The sequence below is a fragment of the Apteryx mantelli genome, chromosome 4, assembly GCF_036417845.1.
Source record: "Apteryx mantelli isolate bAptMan1 chromosome 4, bAptMan1.hap1, whole genome shotgun sequence".
Lineage (NCBI taxonomy): Eukaryota > Metazoa > Chordata > Aves > Apterygiformes > Apterygidae > Apteryx > Apteryx mantelli.
In genome coordinates, this window is record NC_089981.1 from 32171852 (window position 1) to 32196268 (window position 24417).

Genomic DNA, 24417 nt, shown 5'->3' on the forward strand with positions numbered 1-24417 from the left:
GAGGGAAAAAAAATTATTTTTGTAATATTCATTAAGAAACTAGAAGACCAATTTCCAAATCAATTTGATGCAAGCATGGAAAATTTAAAATTGCAGATATCTAGCATCAAGAATCTTCTTACTCATATTCTATCACTGCAAAACAGGCAAACGCGTATGGAATGTGAAAAACGGAATAAATTTGTTATAATCTGAATTAAAGGAGTAAAAACTATTTACTTTGCCTTTATTTCCAAGGTTTTTCTTCTTGTTCTTAGCAAGATTTAAAAGAAGATATTCCATTATTTCAAAGGTACATTTTAAAATTAACTAAGTTTCTGACTCAGTAATATTTCTGGCTAAACTCAAATTTAGGCTTTATAACTCCCAGCATTTTCCTACTACTTGTAGGTAGCCAGTGTTCTTTCATGCAATTTCCAGTTTCAAAATGTAATTCTGTCAAAACAGAATTGTCTTCTGGTAATATGCCCTTGTTAATGAAATATCATTTTAAAACATTTGGGAAAACTTAAAAGCATTCAAAATAAACCATTCTGAAATTAAATGTTTTGATTTTTCATCTCAAATAGTTGCTTCAATATTTTATAATCTATTACAATTAATGCAATAAAATAATATGCTTCATTTTTAGCTACTTACACAGTTTTGATGACCTTTCCACTGGAAATTTAGAAATGATTTAGTTGTATTACCAGTTAACAAAAATGTATGTTTCAAAGGGGGAAATTTCTCATTTCAATCATTTTTGTCTTATGTTGTCCAGTTAAAAGACCCGTCTGCACAGTTTTTTTAACTACTAGTTCTAAGGAAAATATTTTTCCTGTACTACTAGGGTGGACCTTTCATACAGTAGTACCAAAGGAATAAAGCTAGAAAACAGTAATGTTTAATTGCAAGGCTATCAAAATTGCCTACAGTTTCAGCAGCAGATCGGAATGGTCTTAAATATACTAAGGCTACTATTGCTCATTTGCTACTCAAAGTCATAATAAATACACCTTCTCTTTATCTGTAGATTGATATTAGAGATGATTCTGAGAAATCCTGAGATCTTACTCTCTGCATTCAGTTTACCCAGTCATTCAATATGAAGAGACAGTAATATTCAAGAGGCAAAAAGAAAGCAGCAAAAGTGTTATGCTGAAAGTATGTAAAAAACCATTCACTTTCCTCTTGGTAAATGATCAATTTCCAGTGGAATAAGAGAGATGACCACCTTCTACTGCACTTCCAAGAGCCACCTGTAAAGACCAACACTACTGAGGTCCTAAGTAGCTAGACTGTATGTTATCTCCACCTATGTGTGCTATGTATCCATTCGGGCTGTCTGAATAGATACTCAGATAATTTCATGGAAGTGTGCAGAGCAGAAAAATAAACTCTATAGATGTCTTCATGCCAGCACACAGAAATTGGAAATGGTTGAGCACGAACATACTGGAATCATGATGCTGTGAGCTCATTGCCTACTCTTCAGCATTACATACACTATTTATGATCATACTGAAGGGCTTACTTCACATGGCGATTCGAGCTCTAAGTGAAGTTCCTGGGAAATTAGCACATGGGTGTACAACTGCTCTAATTACTTTACAACTCTCCAGCTATATTTTAAATAGGCGTCAACAAAGACATCACCCCTTTCAGCTGAGGAGAGACATTAGGTTCAGGTCCTTCCATGCTTCTCTGGAGACTGGTAACAGGAAAAAATGAAGTCAGACAATTAAGAGATTGAAAAGCAAATACAGAAATGACTTTTAAAGTTCTTGCATAAAAAGTGCTAAAATTGCACAACAAGGCTCATAAACAATTTGTTCTTTGGTATAGCTTAATAACTATTTCCCAGTGACAGACAAAATTAAATATGAGTCTCATCATCTGGAACACACGCAGTGACAAATGTGTGTGACAAGTACAAAACTCAGTGAATTTGTTTCTCATTTTTAATACTTATTAGAAAAAATGTTCCTTTGTACTTCCTTGTCTTTATTTACTATTTTTAACCTGCTACACGTAATTTTTCTAGCCTTGAGCAAAACTTGCTTCAGTCACGACTTTAAACAGATTGTGGGGGGAGTCCTACAAGAAACAAAATAAACGTAAAGAAAAAATTAAGTGCAGCACCAAATATAGTGAGTCCAGGCAATACTGCCTTCTCCTATACTGATGAAGCATTGGTGTGTAGGAACATAAACAGCTGTGCCTTTCTTCTAGCTTTCCACATGAGAATCTGAAGCATGTAACTGTGAAAGCTTCTATCTGAGAACAGTATGTACCCAGAATCAAATAATCCCAACATAAGCGACACAGAGAGTCTAACCTATCTATGCAAACATTTGCAGAGCACGAGCAGCATGGAACCTCTAGGAATAACACAGATTTTCACTGCAGAAACTATATATGGTCCAGCAGGTGGTGTTGAGCTCATGAGAAGTCTCATGCCATTGTTCATTTCTAAGGCTGAATTTTGGTGATGTAGGACATCTATCTTAGCGTTTATGGAAGACTAGCCACTCTCGTGTTTATTCTAAGGCTTGCAGTTGATGGTTTCAATGTTATTTTGAATTATTTTCAATAAATTTCAGCTAAAAACTGTATAAAGCTCAAAGTCAGCACTCTAGATCAGTTATTATTCTTTTTTTCCATCTTTACACAGACTAATAAATTTTGCAAGAGTGCTTCAGAAGACAATCCAATAAGGTATGCAGCTGTAAAACAACTTGTATAAAATAAAGCAGCATGACAAAATATTGGCTCAAAAAATAAATGAAAAACATGATTTCTGATAGTTTTTGGTTATGGAATTCTATCACATATAGGGTAAAAATTAATTTGCAGCAGATGTGGACACTTGATAGATGACAGCTTCAGCATATGAAAAATTTAATTAGAAAAGTATTAAAATTAAAGGACAAGAATCATATTTAATAGATGAGGAGATTATTACTTCTGGGATTATTTTAACTTTTTTTTTAAATTAACTACACATAATACTTCCACGTTATACAGAGCTCAGTAAGTATTATCCCATCCAGTGTACTCATCCAGAGTACATATTAATCCCGCTGTTTCCTCTCACATTTTGTATCAGTAACAGGAAGAACTGACTATGCAGCTCTGGTGCAAATCCACCTATTGGTTTAAACAACCAGGCCTACAGTGCTAGGTAAAAGAAGTATTTGGAGGAGTTTTGTTATCTTATTCTTGTAATAAAAAGGACATGCTTATCTTTCTGATACATACCAGCACAACAGCTACCATTACTGAAATTGCTTTTAGAGACCCCAGTAAACAGACAACCCATTATTAGGTTGTGTTCCTTTTTTTTTTTTTTTTTTTTTTTTTTAAATCCCTGTGCTATCTTTTACACTTATGCTAAGAATGTTAAACATTTTACAAACATTCGTTACTTTATGCATGGACAATATCTACATGCAAAAAGAAAGAAAATTATTTAAACATTCCTGATTTGGAAGGCAATCATCATATGTGAAGAGCAGAACCCCTGAAGTTTAATCACAGCTAAATGCGATTTTTATCTTGAATAAGTTGCTTGAAAGTCTACTCTTCTGTAAAGTGGATATGCTAAATGCATGTTCTACAAAAATTTTAGAGGGAATTTAATTTGTGGAATTTATACATCTTTCAGCTAAAAGGCAACACAAAAGCACATTTGAAAGCTGTATTGTATCCATTAAGGTAAACCCAAAACTGGTAACACTGATAACAGAAAAGCATTAGGATCAAAAACAGTAAATTAAGTCAGTAAATTTAATTTTAAAATTTAGTCATGATTTCACTAAATTCACACAAGAGACTTCATTAACAGTCAATTATCTTAACAGCAGTGAGTTCTTCATTTTATCCTGAATTTGTATGTTTTCCCTATTTTTAATATTGCATATTCTTTCCTATTGTGATATTATTCTGGCTCATTTGGCTCAGGCATGATCAACAGGGGGAGGGGGGGGTTGTAAATGTGGATGAATGTAAAAATATGAACAGAAGTGATCACATTCCAAAAACAGCTTTCACACAGGTTATCAGATTTGCTATTCCCCCAAAGAAATCCCAAGTCTCTTTCATACTCTGCAGTTAGAGACAAACTCGTTTAGAAGCCCAAGGTGGAAGCATTCTCCCTGCAGAAGCCAGCAGTTGCATGACATCTGCACAGCACACAAATCTGGTTGTTTATTAGGTTGGCTTAATATATTTTGCAACAACTAATGTAACACATCAGATGGGCTAAAAGAAAAAAATTGAAATTAGATTAATATATAATTTTGAGGAGACAGCATACAGGTCTTTTTCATCCTCTACAAAAATCTTCCACAACCTATTGTTTGGAACACTATTTGAAGCTAAGGCTATTTTATAGTGTCTAAATATACCATAACACAATTCTAATTCATATAAGTAACTTTGGATAACCTTTACGAATAATAAAACTAGGTTACTAGAAGAGTCTCGAAGAAAGCCAAGAAACCTTGCATAGCCAAAAAATACACCGGTCCTATCTGTGCAGCAAATTTAGAAAACATTTATGATTATCTTAATTCTGGGACTTAACACAGTGTGCAGGCAGATTTTCTTAACAGGTAGGATTGGCATGTGGGGTAATTTATTCACTGCAGTTTCTTGCTTTATTCCTACATCTGGGATCCTTACAATATCATATACAGAGAGGCCTGAGCATAAGGACCACCTAGAAGAGGCAATCCACAGTCTTAGCAACCATTTAAAATAACTTCCTAAAGCTCCCAGAAAGTGTTCTGCTATTAGTAATATAAAATAGGTAGCTAATTTTCATAGGAAAGTAGCCTATTGCTCAAGAGAGGTCGCACTATAAAATATTTCTCCATTTTCAGCATTTGCTACTTTACTTTCTCTTTCCTGCTCTATATTCCTTCTCTTTAAAAAGCAGTAGGGTAGCTAAAATAGGTCTGAGACAAACAGTCTAAACCAAGCAACATCAGGTATAATTAAGGCTCCCATACAAGCAGAGTCAGCTTTACTCATACAATTGGAATTTCAAAAAAGACTCAACGAGTTCCAAGTGAACAAAACCCTGATCCGTGCCTGACAAATCATGAATAAACACTGACAATGCCCTAAGGAGCCTCTGCGACACCACCGACTGTAGCGAGATCCATAATCATTAGAGTTATAAAACAGTTTAAGTACTAAAACTACTTCTTACATACTCATGCTTCAGAATGCTTCTTTTGAAAAGAAATGCAGGTCCACATGAGCTGCGCCCACCCACAAGGAAAAAGGAGGCAAGAGCAACAACAGTGCCTCCTTCACATAGATGCGAATAATTGGAGCCCGGTTCAATCCGTGAAGCAAACATTAGCAGGATGGAGGCTTTTCAATTTACACCTACAGCCTACAAATCAGTCTCCTCGGATGAGATTGCCAGAGACTGCAAAATAACCCTACCCACAGTGACAATGCAGGGAACGGGGAACAAAACGGTAGCTGTATACCACCAGGGAACTGCCCTCTGTAGTTACTTAGTGCTATGAAAACCATTCTCAAGAGACAAACATTAGTTTCTGTACAACTGCATCGATAATTTCTTTGCTATTCTTGATTTATTTTCATGTGAAAATTTATTTCTTCAATATACTACTTTTCATAATCAAAAGTAACTATGCACAAAAATACAAAATAAGGGTCAGCAAATATTGTTTTGGAATTTATTTGGCAAAAGAAAAATCTGTTGTATAGAAAGTCCAACTGGCTACCAGTAACAATAGCTTCTTGAAATATCTTGCCTATATAGTTATTTACTATATATTCACTTGTCTGTGTAAGTTGATATCAAAAGTGCCTAAGCCAGAAAATTCTGCCTTAGCAGTACTTGTAGGCTACATTCATATCCTAACCTTACAGGCTTAAAACAAGCCAAAAGGAACACATGAATTTTCAGTTTCCCTCACTCAGCAACTGAAAAGGGAGATCCTGAGAACAGAGGGGAAGGGGGGTGGCTGGAAACATATTATTAAGAAAGAGAAAAGAGGGAAAAAAAAAATCTCAGAGGAACATAATTACTCCAAGTAACTTTTCTTTCCCCTTTCAATGCTTGTTGATATGTATATTTATACTGTGGGTGATTCCCAGCAATATGTCCTTCCACAAAGACTACGTGGAGTACAAGTCAAAATCCATTTTAGAAAACAAAACTACGTAACTATACTGCCAAGTGCTGCATCATTCCTAGATGCATCCTTGATTTGGTAGTGCTTGCTTAGCAGGTCAAACTTTACGTAGCTGTTATGAAACTATCTGGGATGGAAACACCAGCTTGAGAAGTCACCTCACTCAGAAGTGGGTGAGTGACCAGGGTGAGACCATAGCTGCATACAGCTGTTCCCCGGTATTTCCATGCTACAGACACACAAAGGTGAGAGGTTGAGGAGAGGACCTGCTTCCATCAATGCAGGTGCTCTCCTGATAGAAAGGAATGTCTCAGATCTAAAAGAGCAAGGCAGGGAGGTAGGAGGCAGAGAGGAAAAACAACCTTATCTCCTGCTTAAACTGAAAGCCAGGTCTCCCGGCCTCCTCGCCTGATTAAGATGACAGCCTTGCATAGGAATCTGGGTAAATTCTGCCAGGGAACAAGTCAGCGTATGAGAAATCAGCCAAGAGAGCTTGACTCTTAGAGCAGAGATGAAGGCACTCAGGAAATGATGCTGAACGGAGAAGCAGCTAGCAGGCTGAGAGTGGTTTGAGGGGAACAGAAGAGTCGCATGAGAAGAGGCAGGACTGAATTCAAGTCTCACTGGTGGGACTGCTCACTGGGGCAGTGCCTCACGAGGCCTCTCAAAATTATACAATTATGCAGCAGAGGAACACCAAGAACCTCGCTGTCAGGGGTTGATGTTAATGGAAAGAAATAACTCTCAGGTGATCATTAACAGATGTTGAGGTATACAGCAAGCAATCTAAGATAAATTCTGATGAGAAAACTTGGTTCACTTGTCAAAAGAGGATCTTCTGTATAAGTACTTTCAACTACAGCTATCCTTACAATCCCAGACTTCACAGACCAGGGATGAACAAGGTTGTTCTGATACTGAAGCAACCCAGCATCATGCTGGGAACAGACCAAGGCCTGGATGAGACAAATTCCTGGAGTTCCTCTTCTGGAGGACAGGTCTGGGAGGAAAAGCAATGTTGTACAGCTTTTTTGGTCTTGGACTCCAAATACACTCAATCAGGTCAGGTTCAACTACTACAGTTCAACTACTACCTCTTAAAACTACTTCCTGGCCCTACTTTATAGTCTTTGGAAGACAAAAAACAAACAAAGTATCCCAATCAGAAACATGTCTTTTAAGTGAAGACTAGCACCAAAGCTGAACATCTGATATTTGCTCTTGCTGTCTAAGATGAAGAGGCAAATTTTTCTGGAGGTATCAGTCTTTGCCTATCATTCCAAAGCTATCATTATGTATTTCCATTCATGATTCCACAGAGTGAAATGAGTAAAAACATCTATGAAGGTATATGAGGATAAACCACTGACAGGCAAACATCATGCTGAATGGACCAGAATCAAAAGATATGGACACTTCCCTGAATAAAAAGATCTTGCGCCATTGTTGTTGTAAGAAAAAAGGCAGTATCATTCACTGTTACCTGGATTTATGTCCCATGGTACACAAGAGAGGAATTCTGGACACAGTCTACATTATTCTGATGGAAATACACTGTGATCAGATGACTAATGATCCTGGGTTGTTAGGTCATGAGAAAGAGCTATCTAACCAAAGCGAATAATCAATCACTACTGTTCAGGACAGCAATGGAAGTTGAAACAGTATCCCTCCGCAAACACTGAGAGGTTCCTACCATCATTAGAAAGGGAACAGTTGTGAAGGAGGAGGACTGTCAGGGTAGATTGCATGTAAATCCAAGAAAGGCACATATACAGTCTGGAATAATAAGAGCTAAATATGTTGTCACTTTGATAGTGACAAACTGCCTTCTGAATTCAGAAAATGGTTCTCAAGACAACTGGCATAGCAAACAGTGAATTCAGCCTTGTAGCAAGGAATTCAAAAATGAGTTGTGATGAGAACTGATTTGCCTCAGTTGACTGTGAAACCTGGAGAACTGAAGAGCTCTAATTATTGTCTGAAGATGCCAAAGGATTTCCCTACACCTGCCATTTAAGAACCAGTCAAGTAGGTAAAGTATCAGGCTGTTGCCACAGGTTAAATGTCCTTTCTAAAATTTCTGGCTCAGATGAGTCACCACCTGAAGAAAGGCTATTTAATACCGGAATAATAATGAGTTAGTTAGATCACCTTGGCTGGAAGGAACGGATATTTGAAATATGTTCTTTTAGAGTCACCAAGATAGATGTGTCCTTTTGAACACTGCCTAAGTGGAAGAAAGCACAACTTCCACTGACTGAAAAAAAGAGAGTTAGTGTGATCTGTACTTCCAGAACTGGTCTTTGGCTCTCAATGAAGTAACTGCAAATGCAAAACTGGCCTCAGTTCTGGGCACCAGATCTGCACAGAGAAGCCCCAAAAGGCATCAGATAGTTCCAAGTCCCAAGAAGTCCGTAAGGGGAATCCTAACATCAGTGTGTCTGAACATGGGAGTCTCCACAACACAAAGAACCATGCTTCCAGAGTCGTTTCTCTTTAGGTCTTCCCACATAGAGTGGAGGCGATTCATTAAGTGTAAGTGCCAAATTCTAGGAAACAATTCTCTAATGAGCCTCTTCAGGAGCCTCTTGGGGCCAGAAAGTCTTGTCATTTAGAGCTAATCCAAGAAATCGAACGGGCTAGTAGACATTTTTTAGCAGGAGATTTAACTAGGCATTTCTGATGTCTTACCATGACATAGTCTGGCACTGCAGAGGTAGACAGAGGTACACTGCAAGGCAGGGCAGAAGCTGGACTCAGGGTAACTTGATTCCTTGGGTCTGAAAAGGAGTCTGGAGTTTTAACTAACATGTCCCAACAGGAATGTTTCTTGCGGGTTTTTTTGTTTGTTTATTTGGAGAGTGGAACTTGAAGCATCAACAAATGAAATATTTGTTCAGGCATGACCCTTTTCTAAACAACATAAGCACTTACTATGTACTGTGAAACAAACACCATTTGAAGTCATCCTCAAGAAAGAGCATTATTCCAGCAGGCAAAGAAATAAACACAAAGAAAATAGAGAATAATTAAGACTAGATTAAACAAAAAAGAAGGCTAAGAACTACATGGCCAGAAGCAATGTTTTGGCTTCCATAGCCGAGCAAAGAGACCAGAAAAGGGGGAAGAAAGAAAAAAAAAAAACAAAAAAAAAGCAGAAGAGAAACTAAAGCAAAATAAATAAAATAAGACTTTAAAGGTTTAAAAGTGATGATAGTAACATATCAAGAAAATAATTTGAAAGTCACTCCAGTACATCTAAAATGGAGCTGACTGCAAGGAAGTCAGGGTTATACAGTCAATTTTCCACCAGTGCCTGCATGGCTTATCAAAGGGTAAAAAGAGGTCTCCAGTTTAAGAGCTTACGACACAAGTATTTAGCACAAAGGTACATACAGACAAGTTTTTAGATATGAAATTAAAGGTTATGAACTTATTCAGATTGATTCAAGTATGTATGCAGAATGTCTTTACACGTCTCACACTACAGACTGCATGTACTGTACTAAGTGGCATGTATGTACTAGAGACTGCTCATAACTCCAATTATCAAAATACATTACTAAAAATTACAAATACTTGTGTCATGTTTAGACTTTGTTTCACTTTCAGATCATATGATCATAAGATAATTCACATTAGAAGAGACCTCAGGAGGTCTCTAGTCCAACCTCCTGCTCACAGCAGGGTCAGCTGTGAGCTCAGATCAGGATGCTCACAGCTTTAGCCAGGCAAGCCTTGAAAATCTCCAAGGCTGAAGACTACACAACTTCTCTGGGCAACCTGTTGCAGCTTGACTGTCCTCATGGGGAAAAAGCGTTTCCTTATATACAGTCCTAACCAGTCGTGTTTCAGCTCACGTTCATTATCTTTCATCCTCCCACCACGCACAGCAGCAAAGTCTGGGCCACATCAATTCCAGAAGGCTTTCAGAGAAAGCTTCTTAGCTTTCTTTCTCTTAAACTGGGAAACTATGTGAAAACTTGCAGAGTCAAAATAAGCAAGTTGTAGACAGAAGCAGGACTCTAGAACAAGAATCAGAAACCCAGTTTCATTCAGCAGTGAACTACGTTGTATTGCAAGTAAGTACAATTTACTACTTTTTCCCCTCTTGATAAATGTTTTAGTTAGTACTTCAAACATCTACTACATATTGAAGCAGTATTTAGCAATTTCTCATATTTTCTTATTTCAACTGGTTTACGGTTTCAATAATTAATTTTAGAAGACATAGCAACTATGTATACAATCAGTTGAGGGAATTTCCCAAGGTGTAAAAAGCCTGCACTTAATACATGGAAAAAATGGAAGCTGTTGCATTATAAAGTTTTTTGCCTCACTCATAACCCAAACCAGAACAAACAAAATAAATGGAAAGGAAGGGTCAAAAAATCCCTGCATGGCTGGAAACTAGTTGACTTTTTCTGCAACCTCTTCAGCAGCAAATAATCACGAGCACAGAGCTGTTCCTGTTCTGCAAGTTCCTGGCACTCATCACACTTTTTTTATATGGTTCTCTTTTATTGTCCAAAGCAACACTTAATTACCTCTTGAGACTATTTTAACCAGCACCTTGCCCCTACATAGATCAGGTTAAGGATCCTCCAGTGTCACTGAGATTTTTGTATTTAGTCTCATTCAAAATGTTCACATTTTCCAATAAACAGTAGAAACAGCTGTGACAAGTTACTACTTTGTTTTTAACTCATTTTAGAAGCTGAGTGTCAACCAATGCCCAGAGCATCATGAAATGGAAGTCAAAGAGTTCTAGCAAACGCCTGAAGATTTTCATCAAGGACACGCAATTCCACCCTAAAGAAAAGGTGAACTAAAGCTTATATTACAGTTATAAAATTCTTTGGTCTATCTAGAATAATATATCCAATGATTCTTGTACAATAATTGTAAGGAGAGACTGTATTCTAGCAGAAATTCAGGAATGTTCTTGTAAATGAAAAAGACCATGAGACAAATATAGCATTTATAGTACAGACTCAGAATTCATCTCTGCCTTCTCAGTCTCCAAATCATATACCTGGCATCTCCTCATCCTTTTATCTTTAACACACTCTTTTAATTAAGGTGTTGGATCATGAATTTAATGACTGTGTACAGCTGTTTCAGACTGATTTATCTCCTGCTGACTGTGAAACTACTGATCTAAACTTCAGAAAGAAAATTTTCATTTAGGGGTTTGGAGGCAACTGCAAACCCTCTCCCCCCACCCTGTTTTTTTAGTACTGCATCTGTCTGTCTTTGAAGCCAATTCACAGAGCCTTGTGCTCTTTTCTGTTTGATAAATGTAAACTAGGTATACATGTGGTGGCCACATAGTCACTAGTTTTAAAGCCACAAGTAAATAAATATCTTGCTGTCCATTCTTTTCCTTCCTCCTCCTCCCAGTTTGTATGTCACTTGGGGGTTGCATTTCCCACTTCTAACGTCTCAGCCCTCCTACAAGAAAACTTAAGAATTTTTAAAATTCAGAATTTTAATTAGATAGGAACACTGTGTTTTCATTCACTAGTGTGTGAAGAAGCTTTACTAAGAAAGCTAAACTATATGGTTTTACTATGAACTGGAAATTCATCCCACATGATTTGCGAGCCATTGGATGATTGAACATTTCACATTGAAAAGAAGTAAAAATGCATTACTTCCATATGCTTATACGACAGACTCAGTTTCTGTCATAAGATGCTAGGAAAGTAAGTGTATAGCAGGCAAACATGAGCAAAATACTCGCAAATTTCTGAACTCATTTGTTAAACGGAGCTGCATCATTTTATACATCTCAGGATAAGTCATTTACTAGTAGCCTAATGTACTCACATTGGCATATAAGGTTAAAAAACCACAAATGGGCGAGTGCATGCATGATTATTTTAATATAAGAAACTCGAGAAATAATTGTCTTTTAAGTTTTTTAAAAAAATAAAGAAACCTGGCATATAAATACAAGAACTGATAGATCATGAGACATTACTAGAAGCCTTTTAAGACTGCTACTTTCAAAATGAAGTATGCCAAGTACTTTAAGAAGTTTTACAATTCCTATACAATACCAGAATGCAGCAATTGAGGAACTGCCTTTCTAAAAGCTTGGGTAAGCACATGGGGCAGCTAATAAGCATCAAAAAAACATAAACGATCACAAGTCAGCATGTCTTTGAAAACAAAAGCAATGTTTGGCACTATTGTTTCAGTGTAAACCTAGAGGAGGAGGACTCAGAATAAAGGACCACTTAATTTTCTTACTTATCCACTACTACTCCAAGCTTTTTAAAATGTTTTCTTCTTTATCACATACCCCTAGCTTTTATAAATGCCATACTTTCAATTAAAGCTTCACTCTACCAAATACTGTTCTTGCTTATGCTGTTACATTGGCTTTACACTAGCGAGTGGTGAGTTTAGTGACAAACTAAGAATTTTCTGATTCACTCTAAAGCAAAGAAAGTCAAGCCCACTTATTTTCCTATCAGCAGAGTAAAAAGACACCTTCAGGAACATTATCGTGCTGAAAGCATTCGGAAGTAAGCTATCTCAAAAACAGCAGGTATAACGCAAGAGTCTAATGGCTGATTATGCCAAAGTGAGACAGAGAAGTATCTAATTTTGAGTGTTTATGATGCAAAATACATGAGAAAAACAGGTCACATTTGCACACAATATTATACTTCGTCTTTTTAATTGTTAGATTAAACAAACAAGTACTTATGAAGTCCACAAATAACACCAATCTGTAAGGAATGGTGAGCACTCTGAAAGATAGGATTGTAATTCCAAGCTTTCTTGATAAATTGAAAACACAGTCATGATTAAATTCAGCAAGACAAATTCACAACTCTACACACAGAATAAAATGCATAGACACAAAATGAGGCAGCAGGATATGCAAGAAAGGATCCAGGCCTTTAGCATGGACCACATATAAATACTGCGATGCTGCTGCAAGAAGGTCTCATACACTTAGAGAACTAAGGGAAGCAATTACAATATTCTAAAGAAATATTGCCTCTGGATTCCATACGATCCTATGCAGAGGGGCTCAGGTTGACTGCTGTGCACAGTTCCAGGCAATATAAATACGACTGGACTCTCAGCTTGTCTACAGAAATGGCAACATTAAAAAAAAAAAAAATGAGAAGATGATAATTTTAATGATACATGGGAATGGGAGAAGGAATAAAGGAAACTTCAGAATAACTGTCTTATAAGATATTAAAAAAATTAATTAGTTTAGGAGGATTTTCTGATAAGAGATCAAATGAAAACGTTAGCAAAGACTCAGTTTAGATACTTGGGAAAGCTCTAAGTTTTTCTTTAAACTTTCTATAAAGTATAATACATTGAAGTATTTGAACAGGCTACCTGGATATATTATGGATTTTTTTTTTTTTTTAATTGAAGACTTCTTAAGAATAGATCCAAAAAAACATCCACCAAGAGTTTTGGAATATTTATTCTTCCTCAGAGCAGGATAGATGAGATGAGGTTCAGCGCTAAATTTCTATTATTTTGCATTACTTACTAAACTAAATCTATTACACTTCATATGCATGTTGATTAAAGTGGCCTGTATAGATACTGTTCTATAGTCAATCAGTACTTGATTGTTGCCCTCAAGTTTAATTTGCCTTTAAATTGCCGTCACACAATTTGCAGACTGTTGCTAAACATTACAAAACAAAGGTCAGCAGGCTGATGCAGCATGACAACAGTTGGGAATGGCTTATATCAAGAGGCCAAACGGGACATGCTATCCTATGCTTTTGTAATGCTGCACAGCACTGGGTTGTACAACTACCACTGGCGTAAGAGCCATATTATTACATCCCTAAACTTCTATGACTTAATTTGGCATCCTTAAGTCCCCAATTATATTCAGTTTAGCTATTCAACATATGCTTGTGTTTGTGGGAAACAATGTGATTTATTCTGAAGCCAAACAGCACCCTGAGTGTGCTTATGAGGACAAAGTAGAAGAAGTTCGAGGACAAAGTAGAAGAAGTTCGACCACGTTAGATAAAGAAATGACAGCAAAATCAGATTTTAAGGTCTCAGTTTTCTCAGTGAAAAACCAGAGAAACGATCTACACTTCTGTAAGGGTCTCTACTTTAGGGCAAATATAAAGGTAACCTAAAGAGTACAGGAGAAAACACCTGTCCAGCCAAGAATTTTAACACCTGTGCTATTCATAAGATCAGGTCCGTGCAGTTTAATGATTAATGCTTAATGACCGCATCTGCTGACTTGCAGAGTCAAGCAAGAGCAAATGAGCCACTAGGAAACTGGGAAAGGCAGAGCACAGTCCCTGCCGGGCAAACTCCTGGCAGCCACTTCCCGTGCATCCAACCTTCACAAAGCACTGCAGAACTCCGCCTGCTACGGCGTGACCGACCACAGAGAAGAAAGCTTTTCCTGCCCAAGTGTGCCACAAGGTTTGTACCAGCCCCGGCAATTCCAGTCCATATGTGACATCCTGCTACTCTAGCACATGCTCCTCCAAGACATTTTGAGGCACTGCACCGGCTGATCAGTCCAACGCTCAGTAGCTATGTAAACCTGACCCCACGACTCCAGCGGGATCTTCACTTCAGCACAAAACGTCCATGCAGGTTTTTCTCATGAACATCAAAGCAATTCGTATGCCATAATTTGAAAGTGGCCCTCACAGGATTAAAAATATGGTGTTTTATATTGGGGGGGGGGGAAGCATATGTGAGTTATTTTGTCAATGTTTGTTTCTTTAGTGGTTATACAAAGTCTTGCTAATATGAATGAAATTCTTGGCTCTGTGCGGTGCATTCAGATGTATTGCTTCGTTTTGGCTATGACTTGAACTGCAAATGTGTCTCCTCCTGGAGGCAAAGGTAAATCAGTAATCAGTAATCTTGAAGTAGCATCTAGTCTTTTGCCATTACTTATCAATTTTTGCTGAGTTCTTTTTTATTAACTAATATATTGAATAATATATTTTCCATTCGAGCACAGAAAATACATAACTGTAAATGTCATGCAAATTACTATGCAGTTTTTCCTTTTTTGGCAATGCTGTTTTGACACCATTAGCATCCTCACATTGTAATGCAAACACAGTGCACATCTTTGTGCTAAAGATTTTTTGCTCCTCTAGTTCTTAGTACCTAGTCATGATTCAAGAGGTATCAGTATTCATCAGCACAAGTAATCATCAGATACTTAAATAAGAATCCTAAATCTTGTATTAATACAGGCAGCACTGGCAGGCACTATCTGAATGAACATCTGTTAATTGCACTAATGTGGGAAGAGCACAGTGAGTACTGTTTGTGCCACAAAAATACAAATTTAGTTATGCAGAAAACCTGAAACTCTCACCTGCCAATTAAAATACTGATTTCAGATTGCAATCCATATAATAAAGCTAATTAAACAATATTCCCTCCACTGAGATCCATTAGGCTTTTTTTTTTTTTTTGATCTATTTAGAATTTTCATTTGCCTCCCACTCTGCTGATTTTAAAATTCCTTCGGCAAAGCTTAGCGAGTTTCTCACTTTACTACGAGTTAGACATGCATCTGGCCATAAAGGCAAAACTCATGCCAAATCTTTCCCCTTAGCCATAGTGACAGAGACATTAACAACTGAAATACAGAAATGAATAGTAAAAATTTCTTTTAAAATTGATGAAGCACCACATTTCTACTCCTTAACATTAGCTGATGCTTTAATGTTGAGTTTTGAGGGTGTTTTTTTTTTCCTTTTGTACTGTCCATTTCAAAGATTTTTCCCAAATAATATTAGGAAAACATGTCATTTTAGGGAAAGTGGAATTATTCCAACAACAAATAAGTTATCACTTATTCTAGATTTTCTTACAAATGTATGAAAATAAGAAAGAAGTCTCTAAATAGACTAGACAGGAAAACAGGACAAATATAGACTGAGTTTGCTCATCATATTTGCTATTTGCTAACAACAAAAGACATTTTAAGAAGAGATGCTAGGATTAGATTGATTTCCACCCCCCTGTACCTCATCAGAATTAAAATCTTCCAATATTTCTCTTGAAAATATGGAGGTTATTCCTAGAGGCAAGTGAAATCTTTTCTCTATGAATCATTATTAAAATTGGCACCCCTCAATAATATTACCCATCCTATAAATTATAACTAATATCATAAATAATATTTCTAAGTTCAGAGAGTCAAACAGCTAAAAAAACAGTACCTCATCTGAGAATCTTGGACAATGAACCTATGCAATTTCTATCCACTTTCATAAATATGATGTGTGTTCTCAGTTTTGTTCAGAATTCTTTCAGCAATGTGATCTTGAAATAGCTGGAAATACTATTTTGTGAATCATAACTCCGGATTCTGATCTTTTTTATTATGACAAACAGCTTTTCATCCCACTCAGTTTGTTCATTAAGTAATAATGAGCATCTTTAAGAGAGCAGAATCTAATTTATGACTGATAAAATAATCATTACAGTTGTGGAAAGCACACTTCTCAGAAGCATAATCTACATTCGAATGGACAAAAATATCTGGACAAAGAAATGCAATGCAAAAAGCAAATGATTTGTATAAAACCATTCGCATATTAGTTTTGACTAACAGAAATTCAGGTGTCCCAGGCTCCAATTCAGCAAATCATTTATGCCCGTGTTCAACTGTAAGAATGGGGGAAGATGAGTTGAAATCAAGACACAAATGCCTTAACCTCTTGAAGAGGTTGCATGGAATATAAAATATATTATGCTGCTCTCATATCATGCCAACATCCACAAATATTTATTCTTACTCAAGCATATTTTGCATTCTGCTGTGCAAATAATGGCTCCCTTTGAGCAAAGCATACAGTAGAGTCCTAGAGATACCGTTCAGGGAAAGATCTCTCACCTGAAATGTTCCTGCATGGTCTTCTTCTTTGTCACCTTCTTTGCCCTCCTTGAGGGCAATCAATGTGAATCCTCGAAAGTAAGCAGGAGTGGCAGCAGAAAGTGTCACTGAGATATAAAAAAGAAATAATTAAATAAATAGAGGAAACACAATATCAATTTTGAAATCAGCCACACGCGTATCATTTCACAGTTCAGTTTGAAATGTGTGTTCTGAATTGGTATTAACAAAAGCTAGAGTGCTCACAACATGGAGCAGGGCCAGCCAGAATACAAAAAAGTTCAGCTCAAGTTTCCACATAAGCTGAAAAGCATTGGCAGAGTTTTAATGTGAAATTTCTTGGCTATTTTCACACAGATTTTTTTTTTAAGCAGACTGCTAATCTGCTCAGCTCTACAGGGATTTTTGACACGAAGGAACATCTCCCTAAGCATTTGGCTTCAGCTTTGGTCTCACTCTGAGCACAGATCAGGATCTAGCCAGTAGCATACAGAAAGCTTCCAGAGCTGTACAGCGAGATTCCTGTATTACCTGCTCCAGCTGAACTACACTACACGGCACCCCAGCTGATAGAGACGGTAGCTCTAAAACCATCGTTCCACTCTCTTAACCTCAGGGCAGAACCGGACACGCAGTTTAACTCATGGCTAAAACTGTCCTCTAAAATTGTGCCGCCAGCTGGGATTGCCAAATCACACATCAGCCACATGTGCCAATCGCCACACCAGCAAAAACACCCTTCTCACTTCAGTCCTGTCCGTGAAGCCTTCACTGACTGGATCAACCAACAGAGAATAACGCAATACTGGCTAATTCAGCTTTACCCTTCTCCGCATCAGGACTGTGTCCCTAATTTTCAGATAATGCAAGAGACTTTGGTATGATGTTGCTATTTGCCACCATCGCTGTAGTTCATACACACCACCACATTGGCAGCACTTAGGTTACATGTCAGCTGTGGCTCTTTTTCGTGGCTGTCAGAAGTGGCATGGAGCAGAGTTTTGAGGCAGGACTCAGTTCAATAATGTTAGAATTCCCTAACTTTTCAATACCTTATAGGAATTCTAGTCTGCAACAGAGTTACATTTCAGGGGAAATTTTTTCTTTCTAAATAAAAGGAGATCAGTCAGAAAACTGGACCAGTACTTTGAAGTGGCTTTTACTTTAAGTAGGACGCAGACTGTGTGGCTGGTAGTACCCTGTATTGTCGCACTCTCCAACGCTGCCTGGCACAACAAATACTGAAGAGACGACCCAGAGCTTTAGTGAGCAAACAGCAGCTACCAATGCTGCTTCACAGAAGAGTATTCACAAGAGACTCCCTCTCAACAAATAGACTACGAAGGGTTGAAATGCGTTACTAAAAGCGACAGATAGCCCTTAAAAAGTATGGATTTCAGAATGTGTTCAGAGTTCATTTGGAACATATGGAGAGCTCTCTGATCTAGAAATTCAACAGTAGAAAAACATAAAATAGGATGTTTGATGATTTCTAACATTATGTAGCTATATTTGGGTCTGAAAAACATGGTTTTTGTGCAAATACACATAACTTCTTCCAGTTATTCATGAACAGAGGAGGATTGGACAGGTACACAAAAGATTAAAACATGAAAGTGCCACGTCTAGACCAAGGAGGGTTAATGTTATTTGCAAATACCTGAACAAATATAGGGTATTGGTGGGCATACTAGCAAGTCCCACAACTATCATGATTTTCAGCAGAGTTTTCTATTCACTTCATAGAAACTCATTATGCAGTCAAACCTTCTCATTTTGGGGGAGAAATAATATTTTCACATTTACGTACATAAACTGAGCAGTAGAATAATAGGATTAAAATTTCTAATTACTTTTCAAGTATTGCTCTAATTTATTAGTTCATTATCTCCCTATTAATTATTAGCCCAATTTTGAAAACTTCTGCAGCTCTATCTAAATAAAAATCCATGGCCAGCCTCTCAGTGGCAGTAATTGAGAATAGCACTGATGAACTCAATGAGGATGAACCCATTACACTCCCTTGAAGACTGGTTCCTAGAAGCTAATTCCCATAAAAATCTTGTACATGCAAGAATTTTTTCCATATAATATACGTAATTCAAAAGGCTGAAACACTATAAATAAAAGGTTACACCAGGAATACTTAGATGTTGATGCAAGCAGAAAAATCCAGCTATGAATTGACTCAACAAGTTTCCTTATTTTCCTCAAAATTTACAGATCAAACCAAAACAGTTTAAAATCCGAAACAAAACACCTACCTACTAAACAGAGGATGACTGAAATGCTAAAAATTCATCAGCAAAAAGAGAGCAAGAGCATTCCAACAGCTGACTCATAGTTTTTGAATGTCTGGGGTTAGCAGTACTCATGCTGTGGTTACACAGTCGCTTTAACCCAGAATAAATCCCTACTTCCATCAAAGCGAGCGAGCCTGCCCTCCCCTTTGCCCAGCGCTGCAGAGCAGCGCACACGCAGCTGTGCTGTCAGCTGAACTAGGGAGCAGGCCCAGCTGTAAAGTAAAACAAAACCAAAAACCAAGTAGGGAGGTCAGCTGGGTCCCTTCACGGGGCAGGTTCCCAGCGCAGCCTCAGGGACGCTCGTGCCAGCAGCGCTGGCGGTGGGGACACCGCGACCGGAGGGAGGGGAAGGCCGGGCAGCAGCTCCCAGCAGCGGCACGGACCCACGCAGCATTTAAGTGCCTGTGCAAGCTCAGCTCAAGGACACTCTGGTCACCCCCGAGCTGGGCCAGAACAAATGCTAACGCTTGAGCTGAAAACATCTCTGTCGATTCTCTGCACTATCCCGTGTGCTAAGATAACATTGCCTTGCAACTTTTTATTTGAAGAACACGTAAACAGAGCGCCTTGTTATGGCGATGGTTCTGTAGTTACTGGCTCTAAACTGATTTCTTCTACACAGAACAAGGAGGCTTGGGGTCCACATGGAGTGGGAAACTGCCAGATTACATCTGGATTTTCACATGAGATAGTGGCTTCTTGTTGCGTAAAAGTAGACAGTTCTCCTTCTCGGACTGAGCTCTGTTTGTGCCATTTTAAAGAACAGTTGAGTACTGGTCACACAATGTTCATGTTAATTACTGTTCATTGAATAATATGAACTTCCAGTAAAGACCAGTTAAATCTCAGTGCAAGTCTCAAAGTTAAAGATTTTACTTTAAAAGGAAGATGACTCCCCGCAGTTACTTTTGTCCGTTTCCACCGCCCCAGCAAGCCTGCGATTGCCTTGCAAGGTACGCTTTCTCATGCGCCTTCAGCGCACTCTCCTGCTTCCCGGCGGCCCAGCTACAGCTGGAATCATCAGTGTGACTGCTGCTTGGTTTCAGGCAGGAAATCTGACTTTCCACATCCTATCTTATACCACATCCTATGTTAGACATTGCACAAGTATCAACAAATGCATTTTTATTATCTAGTCTATCAGTAATTTGTGAAATGTGGGAGGTGCTAAAATATGTACAGAATGAGGGTTTCTTTATACATTACAGAAAAAGATGTCTGTATGCTTTCAGGAAGGAAGAAATGGAAAGAGAAAGATTCAACATTACTCAGAAGAGAAGTTCCCAAACCAAAGCAAATGAAGTGGGTAACATGAACTGAGCTGGTCCTTGAAAACTGAGAAGGTAAACAAACTTACAAGTCAAAACTCCATTAAAAATAGAAACCACATCCATAGAGAAGGAATATTTAACAGGATTATACTAGTCACATCTTTACTGTCTTCAGTAGAATAACAATTTCAGGATATTATGGAGGAAACTATTTGCATTTCATGTTGTCACGAGAAACAGATATACTACTAAGTTTTAAAACTTTTATGTATATTTTTAAGAGGATAAACCTACTCCATTTTTCATGGAAATCTCATGCAATTATTAATCTAGCTCTACAGATCAACGAAGGTAGAAGCGACTACTTTCAAAGGTCTTTATCCAGTAACACTTTCTAAGCCTAAGTCCCAACTTCACCCTTGGAGAGCAATGGAAACTTTGCTGCTTCAGCGGAAGCAACAGCCGCCCGTCATGGTCTAAGTCAACCAGCAGCTACGAGGGGACCCCGACCCCAGGACGACATGCCTGGCACCATCCGCACCAGGCTACCAGTCCCACGAGGGGAGAGGCCGCAGTCTTGTGGCCGCAGAGAGGAGGCAGGCACAGGCTCTGCCCCTCGCAGGCTGCAGCACCGAGACCTCCAAAGCGGATGTCAGAGCTCAGTCCCGTTCCCTCCCCAGGGGAAACCCCCAAGCCCACGGACACTGCTGCTTTCTTGGACATTAGGGAGGAAAGGAGGAGGGCTCCTCGGCCCTGCTGCTACTTCATTCTTAGATGCCTGAGATAAGAGAAAGTGTCCTTCTTTACTGCTGCTAGTGCTTGGAGGAGGGGAGGTGCATATCCATTCAAAGAGAGATTGGTCAGTGCTCAGGGCCATTTTCTTCTCCTATGGCTCTAGTGAGGTGGGAGGCAAGACTCCCCTACACCCAGGCCCCCCAGCAGCTTCCCCTGCGGGCAAACAGATCCTGGCTGATCTAAAGGTCGGTCGCTGAAGGAGGGGCATGAAAGCTTTCCAAAGGTATAGGGCAGCTGTGAACTGTCTTCTGATTCCCACGCCACTAGAGTGCTGCAGTGCTTCCCCTGGCCATTGCGACTTGGTGGTCCTGCACGGGTGCCACATCAACCAACGATCAGGAAAAGTCACAGACGTAAGTGGATGCATCCATACCATCAATTTGATGGAGCACTGTTTTTGTTTGTAGAGCTAATTCCTGTGTCATCCACCTTGCATAAAAACTAGTTTATTCAAGGAGCCTGCTAGGGAGCGTGCCATGGACCCAGACAGCACTAAATCAGACAGGGGTTATGGGAACAGGCATGTTTGGCTCCAACTCAGTTGAGGCTGTGAGAATCTTCTGCAGTGTTGTACAAGATTAAAAAAACAAAAAGGCTTGCCGTAATCCCACAGGTTTTTTTAATTAGTTGGATTTTCTCTACTTTTATATAAAACAGGAGGATAGTTCTAGTTGTGTTGCGGAATTTCCTTTGAAAATGACCTCTTAAAACTTTCTGTAACGCCATTAGTGTTAACTATTGCTACGGATAACGTATTTGTTACCAGAGCATTTACTTACATTCTTTCTGTCATTCAGAAAGTGTCCTTAAAGGACCATTTACATAAGCTTAGGTGCCACCTGAATACTTTCAACTTCAATACCAAAAACCTGGACAAGTATTTTGGTCTACTTTTTAACTTATTATTACATGTAATTTTCTCATTTCTAAGAAGCTACAATATACAATGTAATCATTTTATTAACAGATCTCTAAAAACCATGACCTAATATATCTGCAAAATTAGTTCTGCTAATTCGTCTGGGAGTTTCTTTCCCCACTACATTTCCATCTAATAGAAACTTGATTGGTAGATGACTGAAAATATCCTATGATACTTCCAGAGATAACTCATGAAACTAAGAACATTCACATGTTTATCACTGTCAAAGAACTCAACACTTGTCTCTATCCTACCTTGAACACATATCAAACTGACATGCAACATGAAGCCTTTCAGACTCCATGTACTACTTTTAATGTCTGGAACAGTTAACTTATTTGTGGGGAATGTATATTTCCTCACACCACATTAAAATACACAAATTATTGAGAGAAAATTTAATAAAAAAAATCATACAAAGTTACAGCCTGATGCTCAAAACAGGTCTTGAGCAGATTTTTAAAAATCTTTAAGATTATATTATAGGTACACTTTTTCCCCCCATCTATACTAGAATTTCCATGTTCATGTAAAGAGAAAACATTGTTCTTTATACTGAATCTAATAAAGGTCAGGACAAATACTCAGAAGAAAAGCTCTCAAAATTTATTTTCCCAAAAGATGGTTTCTCCAAGACACCATTCATTTTGCTTATAAAAGAGAATGATCATTTTTATGTACCATACCCAATTTCTTTCCAAAGTACTTTGGAAATACAAAGTTAACAGCATATTCCAAGAAGGTTTATTCCCAAAAAGCATTATATGCTGAGGCAAACAAAGTGACTAAAGACTGCCTTTACCTATTAACTAGAAAAATATGCTGAAATGTGCTTTGAAAGTTGAAGTTGATTTCAAGGGCTGTATGTGAAAAGCTCAGCAGAGAATGAATGCCTCCATCTCTTATTTACAGTGGTCATTAGCACCGTCTCTGCCTCTTTCCTGTTTGCACCATCTGTTCATTCCCCCAGAAAAAAAAAAAAAGGAGGGATAGGGGACAAACACAAGTGGAAAATGTGGGAAGTTGGCAGCCTCCTGCATCACTGTTTGCCCATATGCTAACTCATTATATTAACATTCGTATTTCAGGGCAAGAACAATTACCTCCGAGTTTTCTCTCCTTTCTACTGGATGTTAAGGCTTCCAGCCACAAGGCTATATTTAACGGGGTAGGAAGAAATCCCATCGAGCCAGGTGAACAGGAGGAAGAGCGCGTTTCTTGCGCCACGCCAACTTGCAATCCTGCGCTGGCACTCAACCAGCAGCGAGAATTTACAAGAGACAGAGGAAATTCCTCTCGATATCAAGCTAATATTTGGGAGTAAAGTGATACTGTGCAATCCAACTCCCTCTCACTTGTCATGAAAGCATCCCCAGTAAAGTAATGCGTGGGGGTACATTACCCTGCCTCAACCCACAGTGTCATTCACACACACACACGCCCCGAAAGGGATGCGGAGAGGATGGGGAGAGCCACTTCAGAGTTTCAGTGACACTTGTTCAGACCACTATCGTTATTTTTGGAAGTAGAGAACGGCCAACTTACCCCGATAACTGTTCCCGGGCTTGTAAAATTCCGGATCGCCTTCCACCCTGAGGCTGAACTCATTGTACCCTTCCCTCCTCGTGCCCTGCGCTCGCAGGATGCGGCTGCAATAGCCCTCCGACTTCGCGGCTTTCTCCAGGGTTTCGTCGGGAAACCCCCTGGCCACCAAGGGGAAAGTGAGGGCTAGAAACCGCAGGGCGAAGGGGCGCAGGGACAGTCCCATCCTCAGGCTCGGCACAACTTTCCGCGGCGGCGGCGGCGGTGCCCGCGCCCCGGGAGAGCGGCGGCGGCGGCGGCAGCAGCGCGGCCAGGTCGGAGGGAGCAGCTCGGCGCTGCCGGGGAGGGAGCGAGGGAGGGAGGGAGCGAGGGAGGGAGGGAGGGAGGGACGGAGAGAGGGAGGGAGGGAGGGGAGAGCGGGGCGGGGAGGGAGCGAGCAGGGGCGGGGGGAGGGAAGCCTGATCTTGCCCAGATGCCGGAGCGACGCGCTGTTTTGTTTCAGCGCGGGCGATCGGCGGCGCGG

At 39.1% G+C, this 24417-nt stretch overlaps 1 protein-coding gene across 1 annotated transcript in view; it reads right to left on the minus strand.

Moving 5' to 3' along the window:
* Positions 1-24153, minus strand: part of SPON1 (spondin 1) — a 206921-nt gene extending 182768 nt beyond the window's left edge. Inside the window, exons 1-2 of the mRNA XM_067296173.1 lie at positions 23898-24153; positions 17062-17168 (exon numbers count right to left, since the gene is read on the minus strand). Of these exons, the coding sequence (XP_067152274.1) occupies positions 17062-17168; positions 23898-24120 (330 nt within the window). The 5' untranslated portion in view covers positions 24121-24153. The remainder of the gene's footprint in view (positions 1-17061; positions 17169-23897) is intronic.
* Between the last annotated feature and the right edge of the window lie 264 nt (positions 24154-24417).